Source organism: Odocoileus virginianus, unplaced genomic scaffold, assembly GCF_023699985.2.
Source record: "Odocoileus virginianus isolate 20LAN1187 ecotype Illinois unplaced genomic scaffold, Ovbor_1.2 Unplaced_Contig_7, whole genome shotgun sequence".
Classification (NCBI taxonomy): Eukaryota; Metazoa; Chordata; class Mammalia; order Artiodactyla; family Cervidae; genus Odocoileus; species Odocoileus virginianus.
This window is the reverse complement of record NW_027224324.1, coordinates 2,278,229-2,302,874: the sequence shown is the minus strand read 5'-3', so window position 1 is coordinate 2,302,874 and position 24,646 is coordinate 2,278,229. Positions and strand designations below refer to the sequence as shown.

The following is a 24,646-nucleotide window of genomic DNA, read 5'->3' as shown; positions in this document are numbered from 1 at the left end:
ACACAGCACTGTTAATCAGCTGTACCCCAACTAAAATAAAAGCGGCAAATTGGATTAAAAGACAAAGAGTCTACAAGAGACCCACCTCAGTGCAAGGGAGACACACAGATTGGAAGTGAGAGGAGGGACAGAAAAAGACATTTCCTGCAAACAACAAGGACAAGACAGCAGGGACTCTAATACTTGGAACCAGATAAGCAGGCTTCAAAACAAAGGACATAGAGAAATTTAGAGGAGACTATACAATGATGAAAGGATCAATGCAAGAAGAGGAGTTTACACTCATCAACATAGATGCATCTAATATTGGAACACCCAAATACATAAAGGGAGAAATTTACAAGAATACAGTAGTAGTAGAGACTTTGACACCACACTCACATCAATGGACAGATCTTCTAGAGAGCAAAGCAACAAGGCATCAGAGACCCTAAATGATACAATAAAACAATTAAACATAATTGATATTTTCAGGACATTACATCCAGGAAAACCCCAGAATGCACAAGAGTCAGAAATAAACCTGACTAAGGATGTGAAAGACTTACATGCTGAGAGGTATAAAACATTAGTAAAGGAAACTGAAGATGATTCAACAAAATGGTAAGATATCCCATGCTCTTGGAATTGGTAGAATATTGTTAATATGGCCATACTTCCCAAAGCAATTACAGACTTAATGTTATCCTTATCAAGTTACCCATGATATTTTTCACAGAACAAATAATCCTAAAATTCATATGGAATCACCCAGTTTTTGTTACTTGATATTATAGCAGAGTTTCATTTTGATGTCACTCATGGCATTTAAAATAAGTAACAATATAACAGAGTTGTTCCCTTTTGAACACTTTGGTGCTATTATTTAATTAGTGGAGAGGTAGGCAGTTCAATTACAAACCCAAAATTATTGATTATGCTTTAAAAGAAGATTAAATGTAGTTTAAGCAAAACAAAAAACATCTAATAATCTAGGAATTAAAAATCTTATTTTTATGCTTGGGTTAAAAGAACAGGTCATTTCTATAAGTATGTATGCTAAATTGACATAGTACTTAAGAATTTTCAAAACATTCCTAAATGAAATGCTTCACCATAATTACATCAGTGATACACAATTTTTTTTTTTTAGTTTCTTCACCTTTATTTAGGTAATGTAATTTAATATCTAAATTAAACTGTTAAAAAAATCAGTGAATGGAATAACACCAAGGAAAATCTGCATGCTATTTTATTTCCACTAGAAAAATATTATCTATATAAAATTTGGTCCAGTTTCTTCTCCTTTATCTCTGCCATTCAAATTTAAATGCTTTAATTTTATTCCAGTAAAAATCACATATCTGACATAATAAAATACTTCACATCATTGAATTAATAGGGTTTAGTTGAATTAGGTGTGCTCTTTCTTATTTCTCAGGAATAGTAGCTCATCTTTCCTACATGTTATTTCCTTCTTCTTTTATTCTTCTGAGTTAACTAAGTAAGGCATGTCTGTTTTCCCACATCCAGCAATACAAGTGTTATAGAAGTGAAATTTATAACATTAGTAACTAGATTCATCATTAATCTTCAATTCAGTCAGGTGAGGCGCGAGTGAGAGTTGTATTCTGCGTAGTTGTTTGCGAGGGGAGCAAGGGAAAAGGGTTAGCCATGTCGTCTTTGGTCAGAAGGGTGATCAGCACTGCGAAAGCCCCCGCGGCCACTGGTCCCTACAGTCAGGCTGTGTTAGTCGACAGGACCATTTACATTTCAGGACAGCTAGGCATGGACCCTGCAAGTGGACAGCTTGTGCCAGGAGGGGTGGCAGAAGAGGCTAAACAAGCTCTTACAAACATAGGTGAGATTCTGAAAGCAGCAGGCTGTGACTTCACAAATGTGGTAAAAGCAACTGTTTTGCTGGCTGACATAAATGACTTCAGTACTGTCAACGATGTCTACAAACAATATTTCCAGAGGAGTTTTCCTGCACGAGCTGCTTACCAGGTTGCTGCTTTGCCCAAAGGAGGCCGTGTTGAGATCGAAGCAATAGCTGTGCAAGGACCTCTCACGACAGCATCACTCTAAGTGGGCCAAGTGTTATTTAGTTTGGAAATTTAATAGTATTTTTAAACTAATGGCTTAATCTTTGCTGGAAAGGGTAAGGTTGAAGTATCTGGAGATATTATGGAAATACCATATAATAAGGAGAACTGAACATGAATTGAAGATTAGCGATACACAATTTAAAACTTGTCTGACTTGCCTTGTGACAAGTTTGCTTCAAAGTAGGAGATGGAATGTTGGGGATTTTAGAACTTTCTGAAGGCATATATAGAATGACAAGGCATTAACTTGGAAGAATACTGGGGCAGGATTAATTTGAACTCTAGTTAATGTCCCAGGCATCCTTTGCATGAATAAATGAATTTTTTCTGACTTATTTCTCATAATAGAACCAACCAGTAGATACTATTAAATTCATTTTACTGCTAAGGAAATGGACATAATTCAGATGATAAATGATGTTACAGTTTATCATCTTGCTAAACTTATGATCCTTCTATCCCTTTTTCTTATGCCCATCCTTCCCTTTCAAATGGGAAAATAGCTGTTTTCATCTCTTGATATTTTTTCCATGTCTAAAATAGGTTAAATACTTTCTTTTCTGTCTTTATCCACTTTTCCTTTCCTCTTTACTTTTAAGTATGAGAAAATTGTGGATTTATACAGATTTGAATTTCAGGTAAAATATATCTTGTAACTAAACTCTCAGTGATTTCTTACACAAAGCCTTTGTTCAAGTACTTTCTCACTCAAAACAGACTGTACAGGATATTTTGTGACTATAATTATCTTATTGTCTGATTAAAACATGAAATTTGGTTATGTACTGCTCAATCTTGTATGTGTATTTAAATTCCCATAAGATATGTATGCATTTGCAACAGGCCATCAAGGAAACTAGTCAAAAACATTATTTATAAAGAAGGTGATATACACAAGAAAGGTAGAAATATGCTATTAATATTTAATTAAACTTTTATAGATTTGTTTCTGATTATTAACTATACATAATGCTTATCTCAAATTCAGTGACTTTGGTCCCCCTTCCCAAAGTATAATTTCCTTATTTTTCTGATTAATTGATTTGCTCACTATCAATATGCACCATCATATGCATGTGCATACATTATAAGCCATTCCTTTAACAGAGTACTTACTGTGTCAGACACTTAGGAGATGGCATTCTTCTCTAGATACGGATAAGACTCAGACTCAGAATGGTACTGCCCAAGCGTGATGTGAGTGACGTCCAGGAAGCGGAGAGAGAAAGAGAAGTCGGGAGATGGAGGTTTAATCTCAGCTTTATCACGCATAAGCCTTATGAAAGCCATCTTAGTTCTTCAGTTGTAATACCCTTACCTGAGATTTTAATTCCAACCTACTCATCTTTAGAAGGGCGTTGTTACACTCCTGTCTGCAGGACACACCTGCAGAATTCCTCTTTTATTCCTCATGACTCTCTCTCTCTCTCAGGATCTGCAGTCAAAACAAGCCACATGCCCTTGGCAGAGTCGGCATGGTTAGGGGTGAGATCTGTAACTCAGGACACTGAGCAATAGCTTTGCTCAGTACAAAGCCAGTTGGCCCAACTCAAATACTTAGTCTAACAATACCCTAATCAACTAAATTCGTCTGCCCCAATTTCACATTTTATAGCCAGAGCAGAAAGGATACAACTTAATATCCTAAATATCATAATTTGAGTCTGGGAACAACACCAACTTGTCACTCTCGGAACCCAGCGTTAGGCGAAACTGGAGAGGACGCGAAGCCACGCAGCCGCTGCAAGAGCACGAGGAATGGATCCCACACGCGAGGAGCCGGAGAGGCTGAAGCGACGCTGAACGGCGTGGACTTGACACTGCCTTACTCTATGCTACATTCTAGGGAACGGGTGTATTTGCTAGGTAGAAGGTGAGCAGTAAGCAGTTATTATATAAATCAGACTACCAGAAAGTAACATCAGAAGATTTCCTATGTTTGAATAGTAAAACTAGACTTAAGGCAGTCAAAAGTCAGTGATCGGTTAATTTCCACAAAATTTAATTTTTCAGAATTTCTAATGACTAAATGCAATATTCCATAAAAGACTCACTTTTCCAATTTAAATAGGTTTTAGAATCAATTAAATGTGATTTTGTTTCCCATACTTTTATGTTCCTACTTAGCATAGGAACTATACAGTTTCCTTTGATTTCATAAAAGTTAACTTCAGACCTTCTTTTGTTCATCAAATACAGTTTCAGCTCTCCAGATGCTAATACTTTAGCAAGGCAACACAAATATCAAGTCGGAAGTCAATGCACTTCCCTTTTTATGAGCTGCATTATCAAATATTAAAGAATGAACAAAGGCCATACTGTTTCAACAACTAAATCCCAATAATGGTGGTGTATCCCTTCAGATTTCAGCAGTTATACTTGTGTCCACGGTATCAGAGTCCTAGGAATATTTTTAAGGAATCTCTTTTGTTTCCAGTTGTGCATCACCAGCTACCATGGGTCAGCGAGAACCAACAAAGGAGGGTCTTGAATTATGTCTACAATGTCAGGCTTTAATCAGATTTACATATCGGTGATGATGAATTTCATATGTTAGGTGTAAAGAACAAATTTCTCCCTAAGTACAGACTCTAATACAAGCCCTCTGTGTCATATGAAGGCTAGGTAAGACTGGGAAAGGCAGGACAGATTCATGATCACAGACACACAGTATTTTCAGACAGGATAAAATATGTGAAATCTTACCATAGGTCCTTTATTAGAAACATATCCAAAATGTACATATTCTTAAGGAATAGTCTATAGTAGTAGAATAGGAGGAAAAGATATGCCAGTCAAACATCATATAAAAGATGTCAGGTGAAATTTACTTTAAGGAAAAGACCATTATTTTTCTCCAAGACAGAATTTTAAAATAAGGTATCCACTACAAGCTGGAATTCCTTTCATTTTTATATTATTTTACAAAGGCAAATACATTATTAAGTAATTAATTCCTAGTAAGTCTATAGTGACTTACTAGGAACTGTAATATTCTAATATTAATTCCTTCACACTAATTTAGATCATCGAGTTTCAGTAGTCTCATCTACTTTCTCAATTTTCAGCATATGAATAGTACCTAAAATCTGAGTTTCCTTCTGCTGAGTCACATGCCACGGTGGCATAAAACTTACTCTAATTGCTTAAATGCTTGCAGGGTTAGAAAAATATATCAAATGTTTAGGAAGCCTGCTTTGAAATAAATATAAACGTTTTTATATATGCTGTTTTCCAGTACTGTGTTAAGCATTTTTTAAAGAGAGAATGTGAACTTGGACACAGGATTAGCAGCACCATTCTGGTATAAGATCCCCTTTGCATTCTCTGCTAGTCTGTGGGCCTAGGAAATCTAGAATATTCTAACATGGCCCAGACTGAAGGCTCCGGTGTTAATTTTTCTCCTGTCATATAACAAATTAATAAACAGCAGTGATAACAGTATTGAGCCCAAAGTAGTTAACACTATGGAAGTTCCAAAGAACTAGTGTCTCAACTAATTAAATGACTTCTGACACATCAAAGGTAAATGAATGTATCATTTCTGAATCAACTACTTGGAGAATCATGATAAGTATGATGATGATAATTTTTTTGTACCAGGGAAAGCTCACAAGATTGAAACACCACCAGAATAATAAAACTTTTAAAAGAAGGAACACGCAAAATATCAGCCGTAACTTTAATCATTCTTAAATTATATTTGTGATTATCAGGATATTTGTGCTTAGAGATAATATTATAAATCAAGTGTTTTTCATCATTAGTAATGTTTCTTTTCACATGGTATTTACGTTTGACCAAAAGTGAGATGAGAGTTAAGATGGGTTCTCTCTGTGACCCTGAAACCAACTTGGCTTAACTATAGAGAGATTTTCCAGATCTAGAAATACTTAGAAATAAAACTGCAAAACAGGAGGTCTGGGAGTAATGACAATTATATTTTCTTCTTTCATCAAAAACAACTTTAAATGTTCATTTCGATTTTACTGTAGAACTGTCCTATTGTAAAATACAATGCTGCTACCAGCTGTGGTAGTGATTATATAGATTATAGATTTATAATAAAAATGCTACTAAAGTTCTACTATATTCACAAATACTGCATTTATATATGTACATGCAAGTAAACCTCATTATTAATGATAAAATTTTAGGGTTTTAAATAGGCACATTTCCTCCTACCTGTCCATCTCCATATATTTACAACCCCAAGATAAGTTTTCACAAGTAACATTTAAGTTTGTGAAGGAAAAAGTTAGTATTTCCAGTACCTAGCCTCTCCCCCTCCCTTCCAGCTTTGGGAGAGTAGCAGCCCATAAAACTGAATGCACAAACTACCGTTATAAGACTTTCTGTGATTCACATCCACACCTGTTGGCTGCAACAGGTCTGAAGAGTTTTGAACAAAGTAATGTATTTGCATGTACAATATAAGCCTCTCATAAGAGTGATTCTCTGCATACACACACGCACAAAACATATAAAAATGTTTCTTAAAAGTAGTATTTTAACTATTCTGTGTAACCCCCCAAATGAATCAGCAATGAATACTTTTATGCTGCAAATATTATGATTAATTAACAAACTGTTTTGTATCGCCAACGACAACCCCAATAAAAAAGGCAAAGAAAAAAGAGAAAACAGAAGCCAGTGAGTGTAAAAGAAGAAAAAAAATTCTAGATATACAAATATGTTAAATGTTACTATACAAAGATAGTAACTATAAAGTTTATCTGAGCCTACCCATATTACTAAAAGCTTTTGACCATCAGTCTTGACCTCAGGGTAAGAGTTTGGCCTCTTCCCACAAGCATACAGGAGTCGTAACTTTCTGTAGCCTAAGAGGAAGATTCTTTAGAGTGAGTACCTGCACTCCAGCATGCCTGATTTTTCCCCATGACTGTCTTATTTCTGTTCTTAACTTCTCAAACTAAATGAATTCTTATCTCTTTGTTATCGCTAAGTGGTTTTAAAGTTCTAGGACACAAACACTAACATATCTGAGGTGTTTTATAAATAATCATCTTTTGGATAAAAGGTATGGCACGGAAATAATCTTTTTAAGGGTCTGTTTTGGTTTCAGTGCTTTGAAAAGAAAGGATGGTGTACCAGTAGGTCTCTGCACGCCATTTTCTGAAGTCTTGTTTGACTGCAGACCTTGGGCCAGATCACATTCAGCACTTCAATCCTCATCAGTCCTCTCCACAGCATTGTGATAACACGGTTTCCAGGGTAACTTCCTCAGCAGCCCTGTAAACTGTGAGTCACTGAGATGATACACAGTTGGTCTGGCTTCAAGTTTCACACAATTGGGCTATGAAGCGTCCCGTACAGAGAAGGCAGCACCCAAAGGAATGAGCAGAACACGCTTAAACAATACCCACTACTAAATTTTACAGCTGTCCTTTTATATTCAAAGGAGATTAAGCACACTGTTATGTTAAACTGAAAATACTTTAGATCTAAAAATATACTACTGAAACAAATGACATAGCAAGAAATGAGACCAAAATCTATTTGTATAAAATACAGTCTATAATTTCAGAACAAATGCTTCATATAGCCATACTCAGACATCTTCTAAATTATAATCCAGGCATTTATATTTTTAAAAATTACCTCTGGTGAATTTCAAATTTAGTATTTTCACGGAGTTTAAATATGTATAATGAATCATTGTTTCTTTTCAGAACTGGAACTGAGCATAAATATAATTCTAAAACAAGATTCCTGATTTCAGAGAACTGTGTCTTCAGATAACCTTTCTCCACAAATGATTAGAATTAAATAACTTCCTGAAAATTATACTTTCTCTCTTTTGAATGGGCTCCAAATAGAAAAGTTCTTGAATTGAGATTCATTTTAAGTTTTTGCTGGTTGGGATTCTTCTATATTACTTTAACAACATTATTACATCTTATCATATCTTCTCCCAAGACAAGCTGTTCATTGTATGCTGTTCTCAAGTATTGAGCTGAAACAAAACCTAAAGGAAGAAATTATGCTTCTTGCTTCAATTTTCCTTAAACATCGGTGATCATTTCCGTCATAACAACTGCCAGGGTTGTGTTTTTTATTCTGGATTCCTAATTATAAAGGATTGAGAGTAATTCAAAAGTGTTTCAGAATCACCTACTGCCAAGATTCTGGAGAATGTCTCTTGAGAAACAGAATGTAAATGCTCTGAGGACTGTTGCATCTGCATGGACAGGCTCTGTGCTCTCCAATGTGATGAGCAGGTAAAGGGCCAGGTCAGCATCCTAATGCACCTACTGACCTGCTGCTCTGTCAGCCAGCAGACACTGAGAGCCCATGTTGTTTCCACGGTTAGCCATCTGTGTTAATTTCTAAAGCTAGCGAGTATAAAACTCAGGAGAATCAGGTGGGCAAATTTGAGTGTTATGGCCACTTCTGTGTTGATATAAGTATTCTAGACCATGAATGCCGGCAACTGAACGATGAGGAAATGTTTCCTGAGGATTGTCTAAAATGAGCAAAATTTCAGTAGATGTTTTAGTTCTTAAATACCTATTTATTTTAAACTCATCTGTTGTAAGGAGCTATGGAGGACCATCAACTTTTGGCCTGCTTCACAAATACCAAGTTTTACACTGTTACTACGCTTGAGACTTGGAAAACTCTTACCTCTTATCCTTATCTGTAATGAAATTATCTTGGAAATCTTAACTCCTTTCTGATTAAATTAGTAACAACCAATTGTGATAACCAGCACATACAAATGCACACACATAAGGATAAAAATAAAATGAAAAAAGCCTGACAGAGAGTATGTTAATAAACTTCACTAGAGAGATGGCCAAGAAGAAGATGGCACAGCTCCTTTTCCATTTTTATAAGGCATAACGAAAGTAGTATTTTGGAAGGTTACAAAGTTATTATTTTCCATTTTTACTATTTCTTAATAAAAGTAGTGTTTTTTGTCTTTTTTTGCATATGTATGTACAGACTCTAAAGGTAGGCAAATAAGAACTGCGAGACCAGTGAGTGAACTGCTACACTAATCAGGTGAGAGACCTGGGTTTCCTATTAGGAGCCCTTCTGAATGGCTTAATTCCTTTGCAGCTACCATTAGCTGTCAGCCTCCCCATGGATATTGTCCATGTGCACTTTGAGGTAGTCATTCCTTGTAAACTTTTTATGGCAAAACTGGCATTCTGCCAGCGGACGATTGGGATTATGAGTCATCTTGTGTCGGATCAGCATTTTCTTCAGGCTAAAAGCCAAGTCACAAACCTAGAAAAGACCCAAAGATACCAGTCATATTATATTAAAAAATCTGAAAATATACAAATTTATCACTTACACAGGTAGCGGTATAAGAATCTGCCTGGTAAAGAATTTCTTTACCAGGTAAAGAATCTGCCTGCCAAGCAAGAGACATGGGTTTGATCCCTGAGTTGAGAAGATCCCCTGGAGAAGGAAATAGCAACCCACTCCAGTATTCTTGCCTGGAGAATCTCACAGACAGAGCCTGGCGAGTTAGGCTTAGTCGGACATGACTTAGCGACTAAAGAACAATAATCACTTACACAATATACATTATGCAAATTCTTATTATCAATATGTGCTGACAGACATAAAAACAAAAAAGTGCTCTTGAAATAAATGGGATTTAACATGCAAGGTAAGAAGTAAAGACAAGTACAGCTCCAAGAGGTGTCTGCATTGAGTACGTGTCTTCTGTGTACCAACATGCCTCAATTCCCCCACCTACTATGTTTAAACATCTCTAGAGAAACAACTCCCTGGAAACAGTATTTTTCTTTTCATAATGGAGTGTATTAATGATTTCATATTAAACCTGTTATTAAACGAAATGTCTTATGGTCTAGATGGCATCTATCTAGTACTTGGCATAAGTAGCACAAGATGTGTCTCACTAGTGAGTAACTGGGACCCATTTGTGAAGTAAAAGACTAACACTGCTTTAAGCATCCTAACACACTCAGTATTCCAATAAAAGTACTTCATTTAACACGTTGTCTTCATGTAAAGAAAGATGTGGCTGCCACATTGCCACCTAGCTCAACAGACATTAAACAGCTGAATAACTGAAAATATTAAATTATCCCAGAAGATGTGAGCATAATCATATGAAAGTAAAAATGAAATGGAAATCTTTCATAGTACCAAATTTTCACTAAAAGTTTGGTGTTATTCACAAAAATTCCACTTACTTGAATTCTTCAAAAGCACATGCACTGTAAAATAAGCCACACTTAAATAATGTGAAAATTCCATGAAAAACACAATGAATACAATGGGAGAGGTAAAGGCCCATAAAATACTGGAATGGAAGCTGAAAATCTGAATGAGGTGAAGCTTGTGAAAATATAAAAGCAAATAAAAATATTCACCTCTCTCTTTATGGGAGAAGGGGGATTTTATGTTGATAGCAACAAGAAATTCAAAAGGGCAAGCCCCCAATGTGGTAAGGAAGAGAGAGTAATCCAATAATGTATTTTGCATTATACAGAAGTAGCAGCCTAGTATGGTCTAAAGGAAGTAAGTTTTAGAGTCTGCTATGGGTTGAATGCTTGTGTCTCCTCAAAATTCCTAAGTTAAAAGCCCTAATCCTCAGTGTGATGATTATGGAGGTGCAGGAACTGGGCGATCCTTAGGTGTAGATGAGCTCACGAGGATGGAGTCCTGTGATGGGAGTCACACCCTCACAAAACCAGGAAGAGATACAGATTCTCTTCTCTCTCTGTCTCTGCCTGCACATGCCAAGGAAGGCCATGTGAAGCACAATCAGGAAGGAGGCCCCTCACTAAAACCGCAACTACCCCAGCACCCTGACTTCAGACCTTCACGGGAAGGCAGAGAATCTTCATATGTTCTGTTCACTCATATATCCTAAGGGGTAGACAGTGCCTACAGACTAAGCACTAAGTATTTGTTGAATTAACTCACTGAGTTTCAATCTGATTCTATCACTTACTAAGGAAGTTTCAATGAACAAATCATGCCTTTTAACTTCAATTCTGTCACCTACAAAATGATCACAATGAACATTACCTCTCAGAATTAAGATTAAATGAGGTAATAGATGCAAATAGATGCTATATTGCAGACAACGTTAGTGCCTGCTTTCTTCTCTTTCATCTTCTCTGTCAAAAGAATCATCAGCAGGTTGGAAAGAGGAAACCACACCAGTCACCAGGTGTGGAATCTGAGAGAGAGCACAGCTACTATCAAGAGTAGCAGCTCCCTGTAACATACAAATGATTTTAAGGCAAATAGAATAACTTTCCAGAACAAACACAATGCTTCCAATCAAGCTTAGGAAAGGACCCTTCTTGTGAAATAAGTTTTACAGCCATAATTCAAAACAGAGCACATACCTTTAAATAGTCTCTGAGAAACAAAGCTGGGAAGTTTCATGTAGTAAAAATCAGGGGATAAAAAGGAAAAACTCAAGAATATGAAAGGGCATGAAATACAAGGACAGATGATATAATACACAAGTTATGATAAGTGATATAAAGTACTGAGTCAACCCTTTAAGACTGAAATTAGGGTAAAAAGGAAAATGCAAACTCATGCGATTTTCAAGAAATGCACTTATTAACTAACACACACACATATGCCCAAACATGATTCTAAAACAGGGAACAGAATATGCACAATTACAGAAAATGATGCTGATGGGAGGGTAATGGTACTGAGAAGCCCTTACCCCAAAGCATCTTGCAGAGAGAGGTTATTAGCATTTTCACAAGCCTTAAAAGAACCAGGAGTGCTACCTGTATGAAGAGTTCTTAGTTCAAGATGTACAAATAGATGTTCATCACGGAATTATTTACAGAAGTGGAATATTACAAATGACTTACTTGCCAAAAGTTTAAGAGTATATTCATTTTTTATATAACCAGATGAAGAAATACTTCTCAGCTAGTTAAAAAAAAAATCATACTTCAAAAAATACTAAAAGGCAAGGGAAACAGAATAATAGTAATGTACAATTTAATTTACAATACTGAAATAAAGATCATAATGATATATACCTGTATAAATAAGTATGAGGAAAAATATCAAGAGACTGACATTAATATTAGTTGGTATCAGTTGAGATATTTGATCGTTTTATTTCTATCTTTATTCCCTTCCGTATTTCCTAATTTTTCTGAAACAGAAAAGGAAACTTTTATAATTAGAAAGCAAATACTATACTTTGGAATGAAAAAAGTACACTTGGTTGATTGAAGGATCCACGTCGTCATGTTCCATCCATGCCTCAAGCGCACTCCCACCAGAATTCTGCCTTAGTAAGTACTTTTTAACTGTAAGCTACTTTGATGCATCACCAACAACCTCCACATGGCAGCTGGACTCCAGAAACCTCATTTAGCCTGAAGTTTCAGCATCGTATGACATACCTGGCCCTCTCCTTCTGCCTTGCATTGAGTTTCTCCTAGTCTCTTCTATTTTTTCTGGCTGTGTCCCCCTCATCACAATGTCTGTTTCTTAGCCCACGTCTCCATTCACTAGCTGTTTTCTCCCCTGGGCATCGTCATGCTTTTTCTGACTCTATATGGAGCTCACTTGCCAAAATCTATCTCTGATTTGGTCTACTCTCCTGATCTGTACAGTGGAGGATTTAAATGCTTGTTGAATAAGATATTTCAAATTTAGCAAGTCTTAAACAGCACTGGAATCTGAAAAGCACAGCAAGCTAGTGACTGTAACATGAAGCAGCAGACTCACAGAGAGAGGACAAACTCGTGGTTACCAGAGCGAGGCGGCGACTGGGGCAGTCCAGGGGCAGGGGGTGAACAGGCACAGACTACCAGGGATGTGATAAGCTACAAGACACACAACACAGAAGTATAGCGAATATTTCACAATAACTGTAAAAGAAATACAACCTTTGAAATTGTGAGCCACTATACTGTACACCTGTAACTTATCAACTGTATTTTAATTTAAAAAAAATAAAAAGACTGTCTCCCAAATCTAATTTTCTTAAAAAAAAAAAGGTGCCACCTGTCTGACATCTGCTGGCGATCTGGCTCAGCCTCGATCCTATGTCTCCCTGGTTCCCACCTCACTGAGTCACCGCCACTTCTCCCGCATGCACGTTTCTAGAAGGTATGTAACTGTCTCCATCTCTCTGCCGCAGCCTGAGCACAAACCATCACCTGCCTAGACCAGTGCTTCTCCAGCCAAAGGAAACAGTTCTGCAGGCCCCACTCATCTGTACCTGTCAATAAAATATACTGAGTGTACTGATAGTATAAATGCGAGTTACACTATTAAAGACAAACTTTTAAAAGCATGTGAAAAAGATGAAGCAAAGTTTTATGCTAATAATTATGACTTCATACTTTCATTAGGTAATATCTAAGATATGATACAGTATATTTAGACTCAAAGTCATCTTTAACAAAAGTGTAGACAATAAGTGTCTCTTCTGGATAATTTCAATTTTTGGTTTACTTTTTTTCAGATATGATGGTGTCATTTTTTAAATCTAAATTTACTGCTAACTAGTAATTTTAACTCTGCTGTTTCTTTCTGTTACTTTGTGCTTATATCATTAATATCATTTTCAACCTGTGGTTTCTATGTAGGACTCTTCTGTACTCTATTTTAAAACAGATAGCAGAATCCACATTCCTACTTCATGGGCACATAAATCACAAAGCTAACAATGCGTAGAAACAGACGAGAGACGACCTGCGTCACTGTGGGACTGCTGCTCTCACCTCAGGTCACACTTGGTGTGTGCATCACATGAGACTACCTGGGAACCAAGCCCTCTGTTCAGTGATAACAAAGCTTAATTCTGTTCCCACTGTGATCATGTATGATGAGCAGGGATTAAAGCTGTAATTTTTCCTTCCTGCTTCCCTATGGATGCCTCCTAGCCGCCTGGGATGCGCAGCACCTCACTCTGAAAACCAAAGTGTACGTTACTACAGGAGCCAATGTCATTGGTTCTCAAACAGTGGTACAATTTTCCCTCCTCTCAGGAAAATGTTCGGAACTGGGGGGATGTGTAACCATCCTGAAGAATGGGGGTTACTGCCTGCATGTTGTACAGGGGCAGAGAGGCAAATTTCCTGTGACTTGTGGACAGTTTCACACTGTCGAAAGTAACCAGGTTATAAACACTACCTGAATCCTTCTGCATGCACCCTTACCCCTCCTGTCCATGCTCCACCCAGCAGCTGGAAGATTTTCAAAAGTACAAATATCATATTGCTACCTACAAGTTGCTCCCTGGATCCTTCCTCACTTTGATGGAAACTCACTGAACTCTAGCCCAACTGCTCAGCTTTAGTGTAGGCTGATGGAGACACCACACCTTCCTACGTCAGCACTTTCTCTCCTCTTTTCTAGCTGCCTCCCATGTGTTCCTCAGGGTCTGTCTGCCAGGAGAAGTCTTCCACTAAACACTCTCACACTGGCCTTATGCTTCCTGGGTAACACTTACCTCGAGTGTAATCAATTAATTGTGTGCTTTCTAATGTCTCTCCTTACTAGTCTAAAGAACAGGAGGGCAAGAGTAGTCACTCCACTGATATTTATTAAAAGAAGAGAAAGGAGGAGGAAGTTAGATGGTTGATACGACCCCCATGAGCAATATAAGTGAAGTTAAAAACTATGGAATAATTCTGGAAAAACCAAAGAAGGTATCTTTAGAGATTATTTTCAAGTAAAAGAAACTCTAAATTGTTTTATAAGTCTAAATGAACCACTGGGATCATAAATAAGAAAGAATTAAAATGTATTCCCTATTTTCTCTCCCCCTGGCTCCTTACTCTAAACCTGATGTCCAAAGGAACAACAGATACCAAGTTCTTCAATGGCTTCCTGTGGAAATTAGGTTCAAAACGAATTCCTTGCTGTGGCTGAAAGGCCCCCAGTCTGGTCTCCCACTGCTCTGGTGCCTCTCTCTCGCTCACTGAGCTCCAGCTCCACCTGCCTTCTTACTTCCCCTAACACTCCACCCTTTTCCCACTACCAGGCCTTGATCTATTCTGTTCCCTGAGCCTAGAACGCGCTTTTCCCCATGGCTGATTCCATCTTTTAGGTTACTTAGAGGCACTTCTTCAGAGAATCTTCCCTAACTACTCCTTCATAGCACCCTCCTTTTCCCCTTGCCCAGTCTTTATCATAAAATGCAATCAGACATTTATTCAGGCTGATTTAAGTCTATACTCCACAAGAATGTGATTTCTATGAGGGCAGAGGACACGGCGTCTTGTTCACCGTTTTATTTCAGTGTCGGGCACAGGGACTAGGTTTAAGCAGTAACAGCTGCTTTCACTGCGTGCCAGGAACCACCCTCAACCATTTCTAAACATCAGCTTGTTCAGTTCTCAATCCCTTTTAGACAGATACCAGTACCATTATCCCCAATTTACAGAGGGAAACCGACCCACACTTCCGTGTCGAGCAGGCTGCCCAAGGTCACAGAAGTAGGAAGAGGTTTCTAGGGCTTAAATCCAGACAGCCTGGGTTCAGAGTCTATACCACCTCCCACGGCCAGCTATTATTAAAGGCGCTCACTTCAAACAGAGAGATGCGAGCCCCCTGTACTTTCTTCCACTTGCCTGGCTGCTCCATTTTTTTCAGAAATGAAAATCTCTTTGGAAAAAAAAAAGACTCTCAGACACTTCATCTCACCAGTGTGCTGTGAGGGGTACAGTGGGGGCCACCTAAACAGCCACCACGGGAGAGCTATGGGGCGGCGAGCTGGGCAGACAGCAAGGGGGCTGCGCAGGACGCCGGGGTCACTGACGACGGCTCAGAATTAAGGCGTCCTGGAAGCTCCAACAGGACACGGGGCGGCGACGACCCGGCAGATTGTTGAATGAGGGCCAGGACAGAAGATTAAATGTCATCAGAGCAGTGATGTCATGGCTGTGAAGCCGACTACCCACATGTTAAAAGCTAGGTTTTCATGAGCTTAAATGCAGTCACTAAGAGGCTTCAAACTGACGCTCTGTGTAAACTGGTCAAACCTAAGGATGATTACAGTCTTTTAAAAATATGGGAGAGCAGAAAGGACTTCCAACAGGGATGCCTCCTTTTCTATCTTTCCACCTGCAATACAACCCTTCAACCTATACCACCTTAGTATTAATTCATAGGCTCAAAAATGGGGAAAAAAATTTTATTCTCTAGGCTGAAGGTAAACTGATTTTGTCTTAACAGTGAAACAACATGTTTAACAAAAAGTCCTTGGATACAGTATTAGAATTCTATAGAGACATTTTCAGTTAACAAGTACGCACTACACAGAGTGTGTCTGCTATTTCAGTAAGGAGCACAGTGACGAGGATCGCTCTCTTCTGCCCTTGTGGAGTCCAGGGCGCTAAGGAGAAATGCTGGCAATGCCACGGACTTAACGTCAAGAAAGACACAGAGGAGGGTGTGCTGAGCTCCGCCCAGAGGCGCAGGGGCTACACTGTCCTAAGGTGGGTAGTGACATTCCAGGGAAAGGGAAGACACACACAGGTACAGAGGAGCAGGGCGCAAGGCTCGGGGTGGTGGGTAGTGAAAACCATTCACTAAGGCTGAAGATGTGAGACTGTCAGAGGGATAACTTGGGAGAAGGAAGTTAGAAGGCTCGAGCTGAACCCGAGAGACCTTGACAATCGTAATAGAAGATGGAAGGATGTATATTCTGCAAGTGGTGGGAACTGAATAAGAGACAGATGCTACAGTATAATTTAGTCAGCAAGCTACAGGGTACACAACTGGGGTCAGGGAGGCCAAATACTATTCCACTCCAAGTCAGAAATGATTTGGATACACACTAAGATTAAGACAGTGGTCATGAATTCATTTGTTCACTCCTTGAAAATATTCTCTGAATGCTTCTTACATGCTAGGTGTTGTTCTAGGGCTGGAAATACAGCAATAAACAAAGAAGAGAAACACTTGTTGTGGAGCTTGTGACAGATGATAAATGATTTTAAAATGTGTACTGTTTCAGGGGAATGTAAGCACAGTGAAGGAGAAGACCACTGTGGGGTGAAGGTTAAGAAAGGAATGGAAACAAGAGAGACAGAAACGTGAGCCGGGAACAGAGAGCAACACAGGGACAGGCAATGAAGATCCCCGAGGAGGGCGCTCCAGGCTGGGGCAGCGATGCAAAGGCCGACTCACAGGGCGCGCTCAGCGCGTCTGGACCATCAGCACGGGGGCCAAGCAGTGGAGTGAGTGGAGGTGGTGCTGAAGTCAGAGAGGCGATCCAGATCCCAGTAAGACCCTGGTTTTCACTCTAAATGGGATGGACAGGCATTGAGTCTGAGCAAATGAGGCTCATATAATACACAATCTGTACGCATACATGAAACCTGCCTCAGGCGCTGGAAAGATCCCTGTGGGCGGCCAGTGGAGGACACTCGGTCAGGAGCAAAGACGGAAGCGGAGAGACCAGTTAAGAAGCTCCTGGCCTGAGCTGAGCTCGCTGTGCTGTACAGAGGTCCCCCCCAGCTAGCAGTTCTACACACGGCAGTGCATGTGTCAGTGCTAAGCTTCAATGTGCCCCCCACCCTGCGCTGTGATGACCTAGAGGGGTGGGGTGGGTGTGGCGAGAGGGAGGGGATGTACGTATGCTTACAGCTGATTGACGTTGTACAGTAGAAAATAATACAGCGTGGTAAAGCAATTATGCTCCTGCTAAAAAATAAAAAAAGCTATTGCACAGGAAACTAGGCTGGTAGCTGTGCAAGTGTGAGAATTGTTCAGTCTTAATTTATTTACAGACTCAATCAGATTTGCTACTGCACTGGATGCCGGGAGTGAGAAAGAGAAAAGTGATGGTGGCAGTGGAGATTAAGAGAGGGTGACGGGTTTGAGAAACACAGAGAAGCAAAGAGGGTCAGGAACCCCTGGGGCTGAGAGGCAGCTGCCTGGATCTGACCCCTGGAATCCTGACTTGGCCAGTTACGAGCAGTGAGAGACAGGCAAGCCACTCAATCCCTGGGAGCCTCAACTGCTTCCTAGAAAGGAGCTTCCCAGGGGCACTAGTGCTAAGAACTGCCTGCCAATGCAGGAGACATAAGAGACGCGGGTTTGATCCCTGGGTTGGGAAGATCCCCTGGAGGAGGGCATGGCAACCCACCCCAGTATTCTTGCCTGGAAATCCCACGGACAGAGGAGCCTGGTGAGCTACAGTCCATGGGGTTGCAAAGAGCTGGACACAGCATTTCTGGACTGTAGTGAAATCACAGAGAATACATACAAACTGTGGATCACTGTGCCCTTCCTACTATAGAATCTCAACTAGATGAAGCTACTGGTTATAGCTCAGCGGAAAAAGTGATGAGACATGAGGCTCAGACCTTTGGTTTGGGCTATTTGGAGATGGAATTCTCAGAGAGAGTTGGGCAGTTGAAGGAAACATGTTCAGAGAGAGGAGACGTACTGTATAGGCAATTCACATTATTTGCCTGGAGTCCAAAAGAGAGATCGAGGCAGGAGAAAAAAAAATTTGGACCATATGTGCAGTAGTAAAGACATTTAAATTTCAATAGGTATTGCATGTGGGGGAGCTGCACTGCCTGGAATGACTGGGCCTAAGGGGTTAGGGTAGTGTGATGAGTGAAGTGGCATGCTGACGCACAGCTGTAAGGAACTGAGATAGATGCATAGCAGCTGCTTCTTCTTTAGTTTTACACAATGCCACTAAAGTGCCACTCAGATGTCATACATACATACATATGCATGTATACATACACACACATGTATACAGCAGACATACACATATATAGACATGTATACAGCAGACATACACATATATAGACATACACACACACCTGGCAGTGGGAACAGAGGCAGGACAGGACATTCTAGGCGTAAGGAGTAGCATATGCAAGCTACCTGGAACAAGAGACAGATATGAAACGATACTGCTGTTTCAGGAAACTGTAGGTGTTAGTGCAAAGAAACTGCAGAGTACTAACACATAAGGGATTATTAAGATACAACATAGTAAGAATTGACAAAAACCATAATAATTCTTCAGTCAAGTAGAAAGGTGGACTTTACCTTACAGGTTGTGAGAAGTCATCACAGAGAAGCACATGATTGAGTTTATCCTGAGGAATCAATACCAAACCCAAAGAAACACAAGGACTGACTGTGTGTGTGTCAGTCACTCGGTCGTGTCTGACTCTCGGCTGGCCAGGCCCCTCTGACCATGGAATTCTTCAGGCAAGAACACTGGAGTGGGTAGCCATTCCCTTCTCCAGGGGACCTTCCCGACTCAGGGACTGAACCCGGGTCTCCTGCACTGCAGACAGATTCTTTACCATCTGAGCCACCAGGAAAGTTCACTGATTGTAAGAGAACACTATGAACTGCAGGCCAACAAACTAGATAACCTAGTCAGCATGGACAAATTCCTAGAAATACACAAATACTAAAACTGACTCAACAAGAAATAGAAAAATTCAGGATACCTGTAACATGTAAAAAGATCAAATCAAAAATCCTCTCAATAAAGAAAAGTCTAGAACCCAGTAGTTTCACTGATGTATTCTACCAAGCATTTAAAGAAGAATTAACACCAATTCTCTCACACTCTTCCAAAAAATAGAGGAGGGAACACTTGCTAACTCACTCTGTGAGGTCAGCATGACCTTGATATCACTGCCAGAGATATTACAATGAAAGAAAACTATGAAAATATATGAAAAAATCTTCAAATGAACAATCAGAAAACAAGATGAAACAAAAAAACCCCTAACAAGCTGAATTCAAAGTCATAGTAAGAGGATTATAAGCCGTGACAAGGGGCTTCCCAGGTGGCTCAGTGGTAAAGAATCTGCCTGCCAACGCAGGAGACACAGGTTCAACCTCTGGGCTGGGAAGATCCCCTGGAGGAGGAAATGGCAACCACTGCAGTATTCTTGTGTGGAAAATGCCACGGATAGAGGAGCCTAGCGGGTCACAGAGAGTCAGACATGACTGAGCATGCACACACACAGCCATGACAAAGCAGTGTGTATCTCAGGACTGTGACGGTAGTTCCACAAGAACAACAAATCAAACAGTGTAATATACCACATTAACAGGACAAAAGGAAAAGAAAATGATCATGTCAAGCGATTCAGAAAAGCATTTGACAAGATTCAAACTCCTATCTAGAAACTGGAAGAGAACTTCCTCAACATAATAAAGGGAACTTATTTTTAAAATGCACAATTGACATCATATTCAATAGTAAAAGGCTGAAAAAATGCAAAACAATGGACCTCTACCTCACACCATACACAAAAAGTCAACTCGATATGGATTTACGTTACCTAAATCTAAGAGGTAAAGTTAGAAAGCTCTTAGAAAAAAACATAATGGTAAATCTTTATGACCTTGAGTTTGGCAGTATATTCTCAAATAGGACAAAAAATGCATAGTGACAAAGAGAAAATGGGTAAGTTAGACATCAAAACTGAAAAGTTCTGTGTATCAAAGAACACAAAAAAAGTGAAAAGAGGACATATATTTAATAGAATGAAAGAAAATCTTTGCAATCATACCTGATAAGGGTCTAGTATCTCACACTCAGCAACAAAGAGACAAGCAACATAGTTTTAAAATGGGCAAAGGACTTGAACAGACATTTCTCCAAAGAACATAAACAAAAAAACAAGTACACACATTTGCTGAAAGGATATTCAACATCATTAATCCCTTGGGAAATGTAAATCAAAACCACAATGATATACCAGTTCCCGTCTACTAAGATCAATATAATTTTATAAAAGAGAAATTATTGAATGATGAGAAACTGGAATGCTCATGTATTCCTGGTGGGAATATAAAATGGTACAGCTACTGTGAAAAGCAGTATGGTAGTTGCTCAAAAACTCAAACACAGCATCACCATATGGCCACGGCAATTCCACTTCTAGGTACATAACCAAAATAACTGAAAACAGGTACTTAAAACATGTATAAACACTTTTGTTTCTACAGTATGCACAATAGCCAGAAGGTAAAAACAACCCAAACATTCATCAACTGACACAGACAAACAAATTGTGACATATACATACAAGAGGGAACGTCATTCAGCCATAAAAGGTAATGCACTAAACAAGCTACAATGTAGATTATCCTCAAGAACACCATGCTAAGTGAGAGAAGTCAGTCATAAAAGGCCACACACTATATGATCACTCATAGTAGAAATACAAAATATAGGTAGATATATAGAGAAAAGCAGAGTGGGGCTTGCCAGGGTCTGGGGAGAGTGAGAAAATCGTATGGAACTTTACATGGAGATGGTAAAATGTTTTCGAACAAAGGGGATGGCTGCACAATTACTGTCAATGTACTAAATGCCACTAAATGGTACACTTTAAAATAGTTAATTTTATGTGAATTTCATTTTGATTTTTTTTTAATCATCTTGGTGAGGGTGGAGAACACATACAATGAAGGTTGGATGTGATAAATAGTGGGGTGAGGGTCCAGGCTACGCACAGCTAGTGGGAACAAAAGCAGAGGAGGTAACGGATTTGAGAACTATTAATACTCAGGAAGGAGCTGGCTGGCAGTGGGGTGGGAAAGATGACTTCTATCTGGAATAAGTAGGTTAAGAGGACGAGACTGAACAGCCAGCCAGTTCCCTGAGCAGGCTGAATTTCAGGGAAGTTTTGGAGGCATTAAACGTGCATCTTCCCTCAATAAACCAGTCTGGACTGCAGATAAGGCCCAGAGAGAGGAATATCTGATAGAAGTAAATGGGATAGAAGTAAATGGAAAACATCATGCTTGTAACATAATTAAAAAAGAAAATAACATCATGGTCCAGTAAGTAGTAGACTAAGGAGGTAGACTACGAAGATACTCAGCATAAATAAAAGTCAGGTAGTGTGATGGTAGAAAGATGTCGTTATACAGTTAATATTTCATTTCTATCTTGTATCACTTGTGTAGTTGTGTAACTAAATGATCCAATAAGTTTTGATTTTATGAAAATGATTCCAGTAAAAGCACCAATGGACTGAACGTTCAATCCAGTAAGTTGTTACACTGACCGCACCTCCTGTGCGGGACAGAGCTCTCCATGTGCACATCTCGTTCTCTCCTTACAGAAGGTCACTGCTGATAAAGGTATTTCTTGTGAGCAGCCCCCCTGGGACTACACTGCTGCCTTAACCTTACCACCAGAGTTTCATGGAAAGGAGACAAGGAAAGCAGCTTATGTCTGTGATTTCCTTTCTCACAGACTGCTTACCCCATCCTTCATTCTGCAGAGTATGCCAAGGGGACGAGTCCTCCGGTCTCCCTCAGTATTGAAAGATAACCGTGAACTGGGCAACATCACACATCACAACTTCAAAGTTTCTTTTTACACTAAATTACAATACTCTTTTTTCGCTATTTTTGTGTTAGAAATAAGTGTTTTCCCTAACACCAGTGTCAACTTTCTGTCAATTGCCAATCTTACAGAAGAAAATGGTGACACTGTTCATCGATAAACCATTTTTCTCTAAATTAATCAATGATTCAATTCATTTTACTGACAAGGGTAGTATTCAGAAATAACATGAGCATTAATAATGTGAACAACTATGTTGATAATTTCATTTCACTTCAAATGTCATAAGCAGAAAATCAGCAGTGGCACTTTTTAAAGCAATTTATACTTGTTTTAGGAATTGATTGTTTGGCTTTAACAAAATAAATAAAAATATCTATAACCAGTTAATCTCTGGTTAACTATAATTAACTTGTCAAAAGACTTGGGCAGACACATGAAAGCTGTCTTGAGTCATCATGCATTTATACCTTGGAATAACAACTCAATTGCATTAAAACTGGGTACAAGTATGTCTTAAAGAAAATTAAAGTTCATGTGCTGCCAGTAAACTAGGGTGGAAAAACATACAGATTATGCAATCAAAAGGTATAAGGAGCTCAGGACATTAATAGACTAGCACAGTAAAGTGTGTGTACACACTCACTCACAAGGGCACAAAAGGACGCATGGACACACCCCCTACACACATGTCCCATCTCTGGGGGTTACGGCAGAATGGCAGGAAGCAGGGGGCACACTCACGTCGCACTGGAAAGGCTTCTCCCCGGTGTGCGTCCTCGTGTGCTCGTCCAGGCCGCGCTTCTGGCTGAAGGCCTTGCCGCATTCCGAGCACTTGTACGGCTTCTCCTAGTCAGGGAAGAGGCCAGGAATGCCAGTGAGGGCAGGGTCATCCTCAGCAAGGGGCACACAGAAGCATTTTTACCTAGTTCTGCAGGGTGCCGCAGCACACTCAGAGGTGCCATGAATTATTATAAATTTTCAGGGGAAAACAGGACTACTCAAAACCTGCTGGGCAGTCTTAAGAGACCAGGTGGATCACAGCACCAGCATCAGAGTCACTACCTTTCTTTCCATGCAGTCCTGACTGCCCAAAGGGAGATTCTGCAGGATTGCTGTGACCTGACCACTTGCTAGACTGAACTCTAAGGTCTTCTTTTCATCTTGGAGAGCCTGCTAAAAGGGCATCATCGAACAAAACAGTTTGGGACCCCTGGTTTACATGCTGCAAACTGTTCACTGTCTCAAAGGGATTCCTGGAAATGAGAGCCCAGACCAAATGTTTAACAAGTTTTGAGGGTAAGTTTAAGACTTTAGAACTAGACTGTGACTTTTAAGTATTTTCATTTTTATTGTCCAATATTTTTTTCCTAGGAAGGATGTTCTTTTAAAAAATCTAAATTACTTTTTAAAATGAGGCATTATTTATAGCTGATCATAGACTCTTAAGGAAAAGAGTATCTCCACAGAACAAGGAAAAAATACCTGAATTCCTTAGCCATCTTTAATACCAGAAACTTAAGTCACCATCTTTTAAGTTTGAAATAAATTCCAAAATAAATTAACATTGCTTCATTAAAACAGCTGTTCAGTTATTAAATAGAGCATTGATAAAAAGATTTGTTTAAAGTAAAACTGCATTAAGATCTTTTTTCAAATATAGCTTAAAAATATTGCTATAGATGCTTTTTGAATTGAGGTAGCATGTATAGAGTTTTAAATTTCATGTTTCTATGTTCATTTTCTCCTTAGTATTTAAAAGACTTATAAAAACATTCAGACCTACAAAACAGTATGTAAATAATCACACATGTACACCCACCAGCCAGGTTAAGAAATGGAATATTTTTGTGAACACATGTAGCTCCTATTTATTCAGTCTTAATGAGTATAGTATTGCGTTCAATGGCAACACCACAATTTGCTTATGTACATTCTGCTGTGATGGATATTTAAGTGTTCCCCAATTTTTCATGCTTATAAATAATGTTGTTCTGAACATTCATCAAGTGTATACGTGAACACAGATGAGCAAGCGTAATTTCCTACAGTGTGTACATCTAGAGGGAGCACTGCACCGTCAGCTTTTCTGGGAATGGCCATGTAGCTCTACAGAGCGAATGACCATTTTGGGGAATTCTCTGGCAGTCAAGGCTCTGGGCTCCCAGCGCGGGGGCACAGGTTTGATCCCTGGTCAGGGAATTAACATCCCACATGCGGTGACGATGAGCCTGCACATGGCAAC

At 39.2% G+C, this 24,646-nt stretch overlaps 1 protein-coding gene and 1 pseudogene across 5 annotated transcripts in view; one reads left to right on the top strand and one right to left on the bottom strand.

The window, feature by feature from the left end:
* The first annotated feature begins 1,261 nt into the window (after positions 1–1,261).
* On the top strand, positions 1,262–2,208 carry LOC110152760 (2-iminobutanoate/2-iminopropanoate deaminase pseudogene; annotated as a pseudogene).
* The window catches only part of PRDM5 (PR/SET domain 5), a 257,926-nt gene continuing 234,578 nt past the window's right edge, over positions 1,299–24,646 (bottom strand). For 3 of the 5 annotated variants that reach the window (XM_020916542.2, XM_020916543.2, XM_020916545.2), the window contains 2 exons: positions 23,146–23,250; positions 7,607–9,344 (listed from right to left, as the gene is read on the bottom strand). In XM_020916542.2, coding sequence (XP_020772201.1) covers positions 9,180–9,344; positions 23,146–23,250 — 270 coding nt within the window. In that variant the 3' untranslated portion in view covers positions 7,607–9,179. Of the gene's footprint in view, positions 3,270–7,199; positions 9,345–23,145; positions 23,251–24,646 lie in introns of those variants that run through there. The other 2 variants (XR_011486377.1, XM_070463856.1) reach the window with 2 other exon arrangements.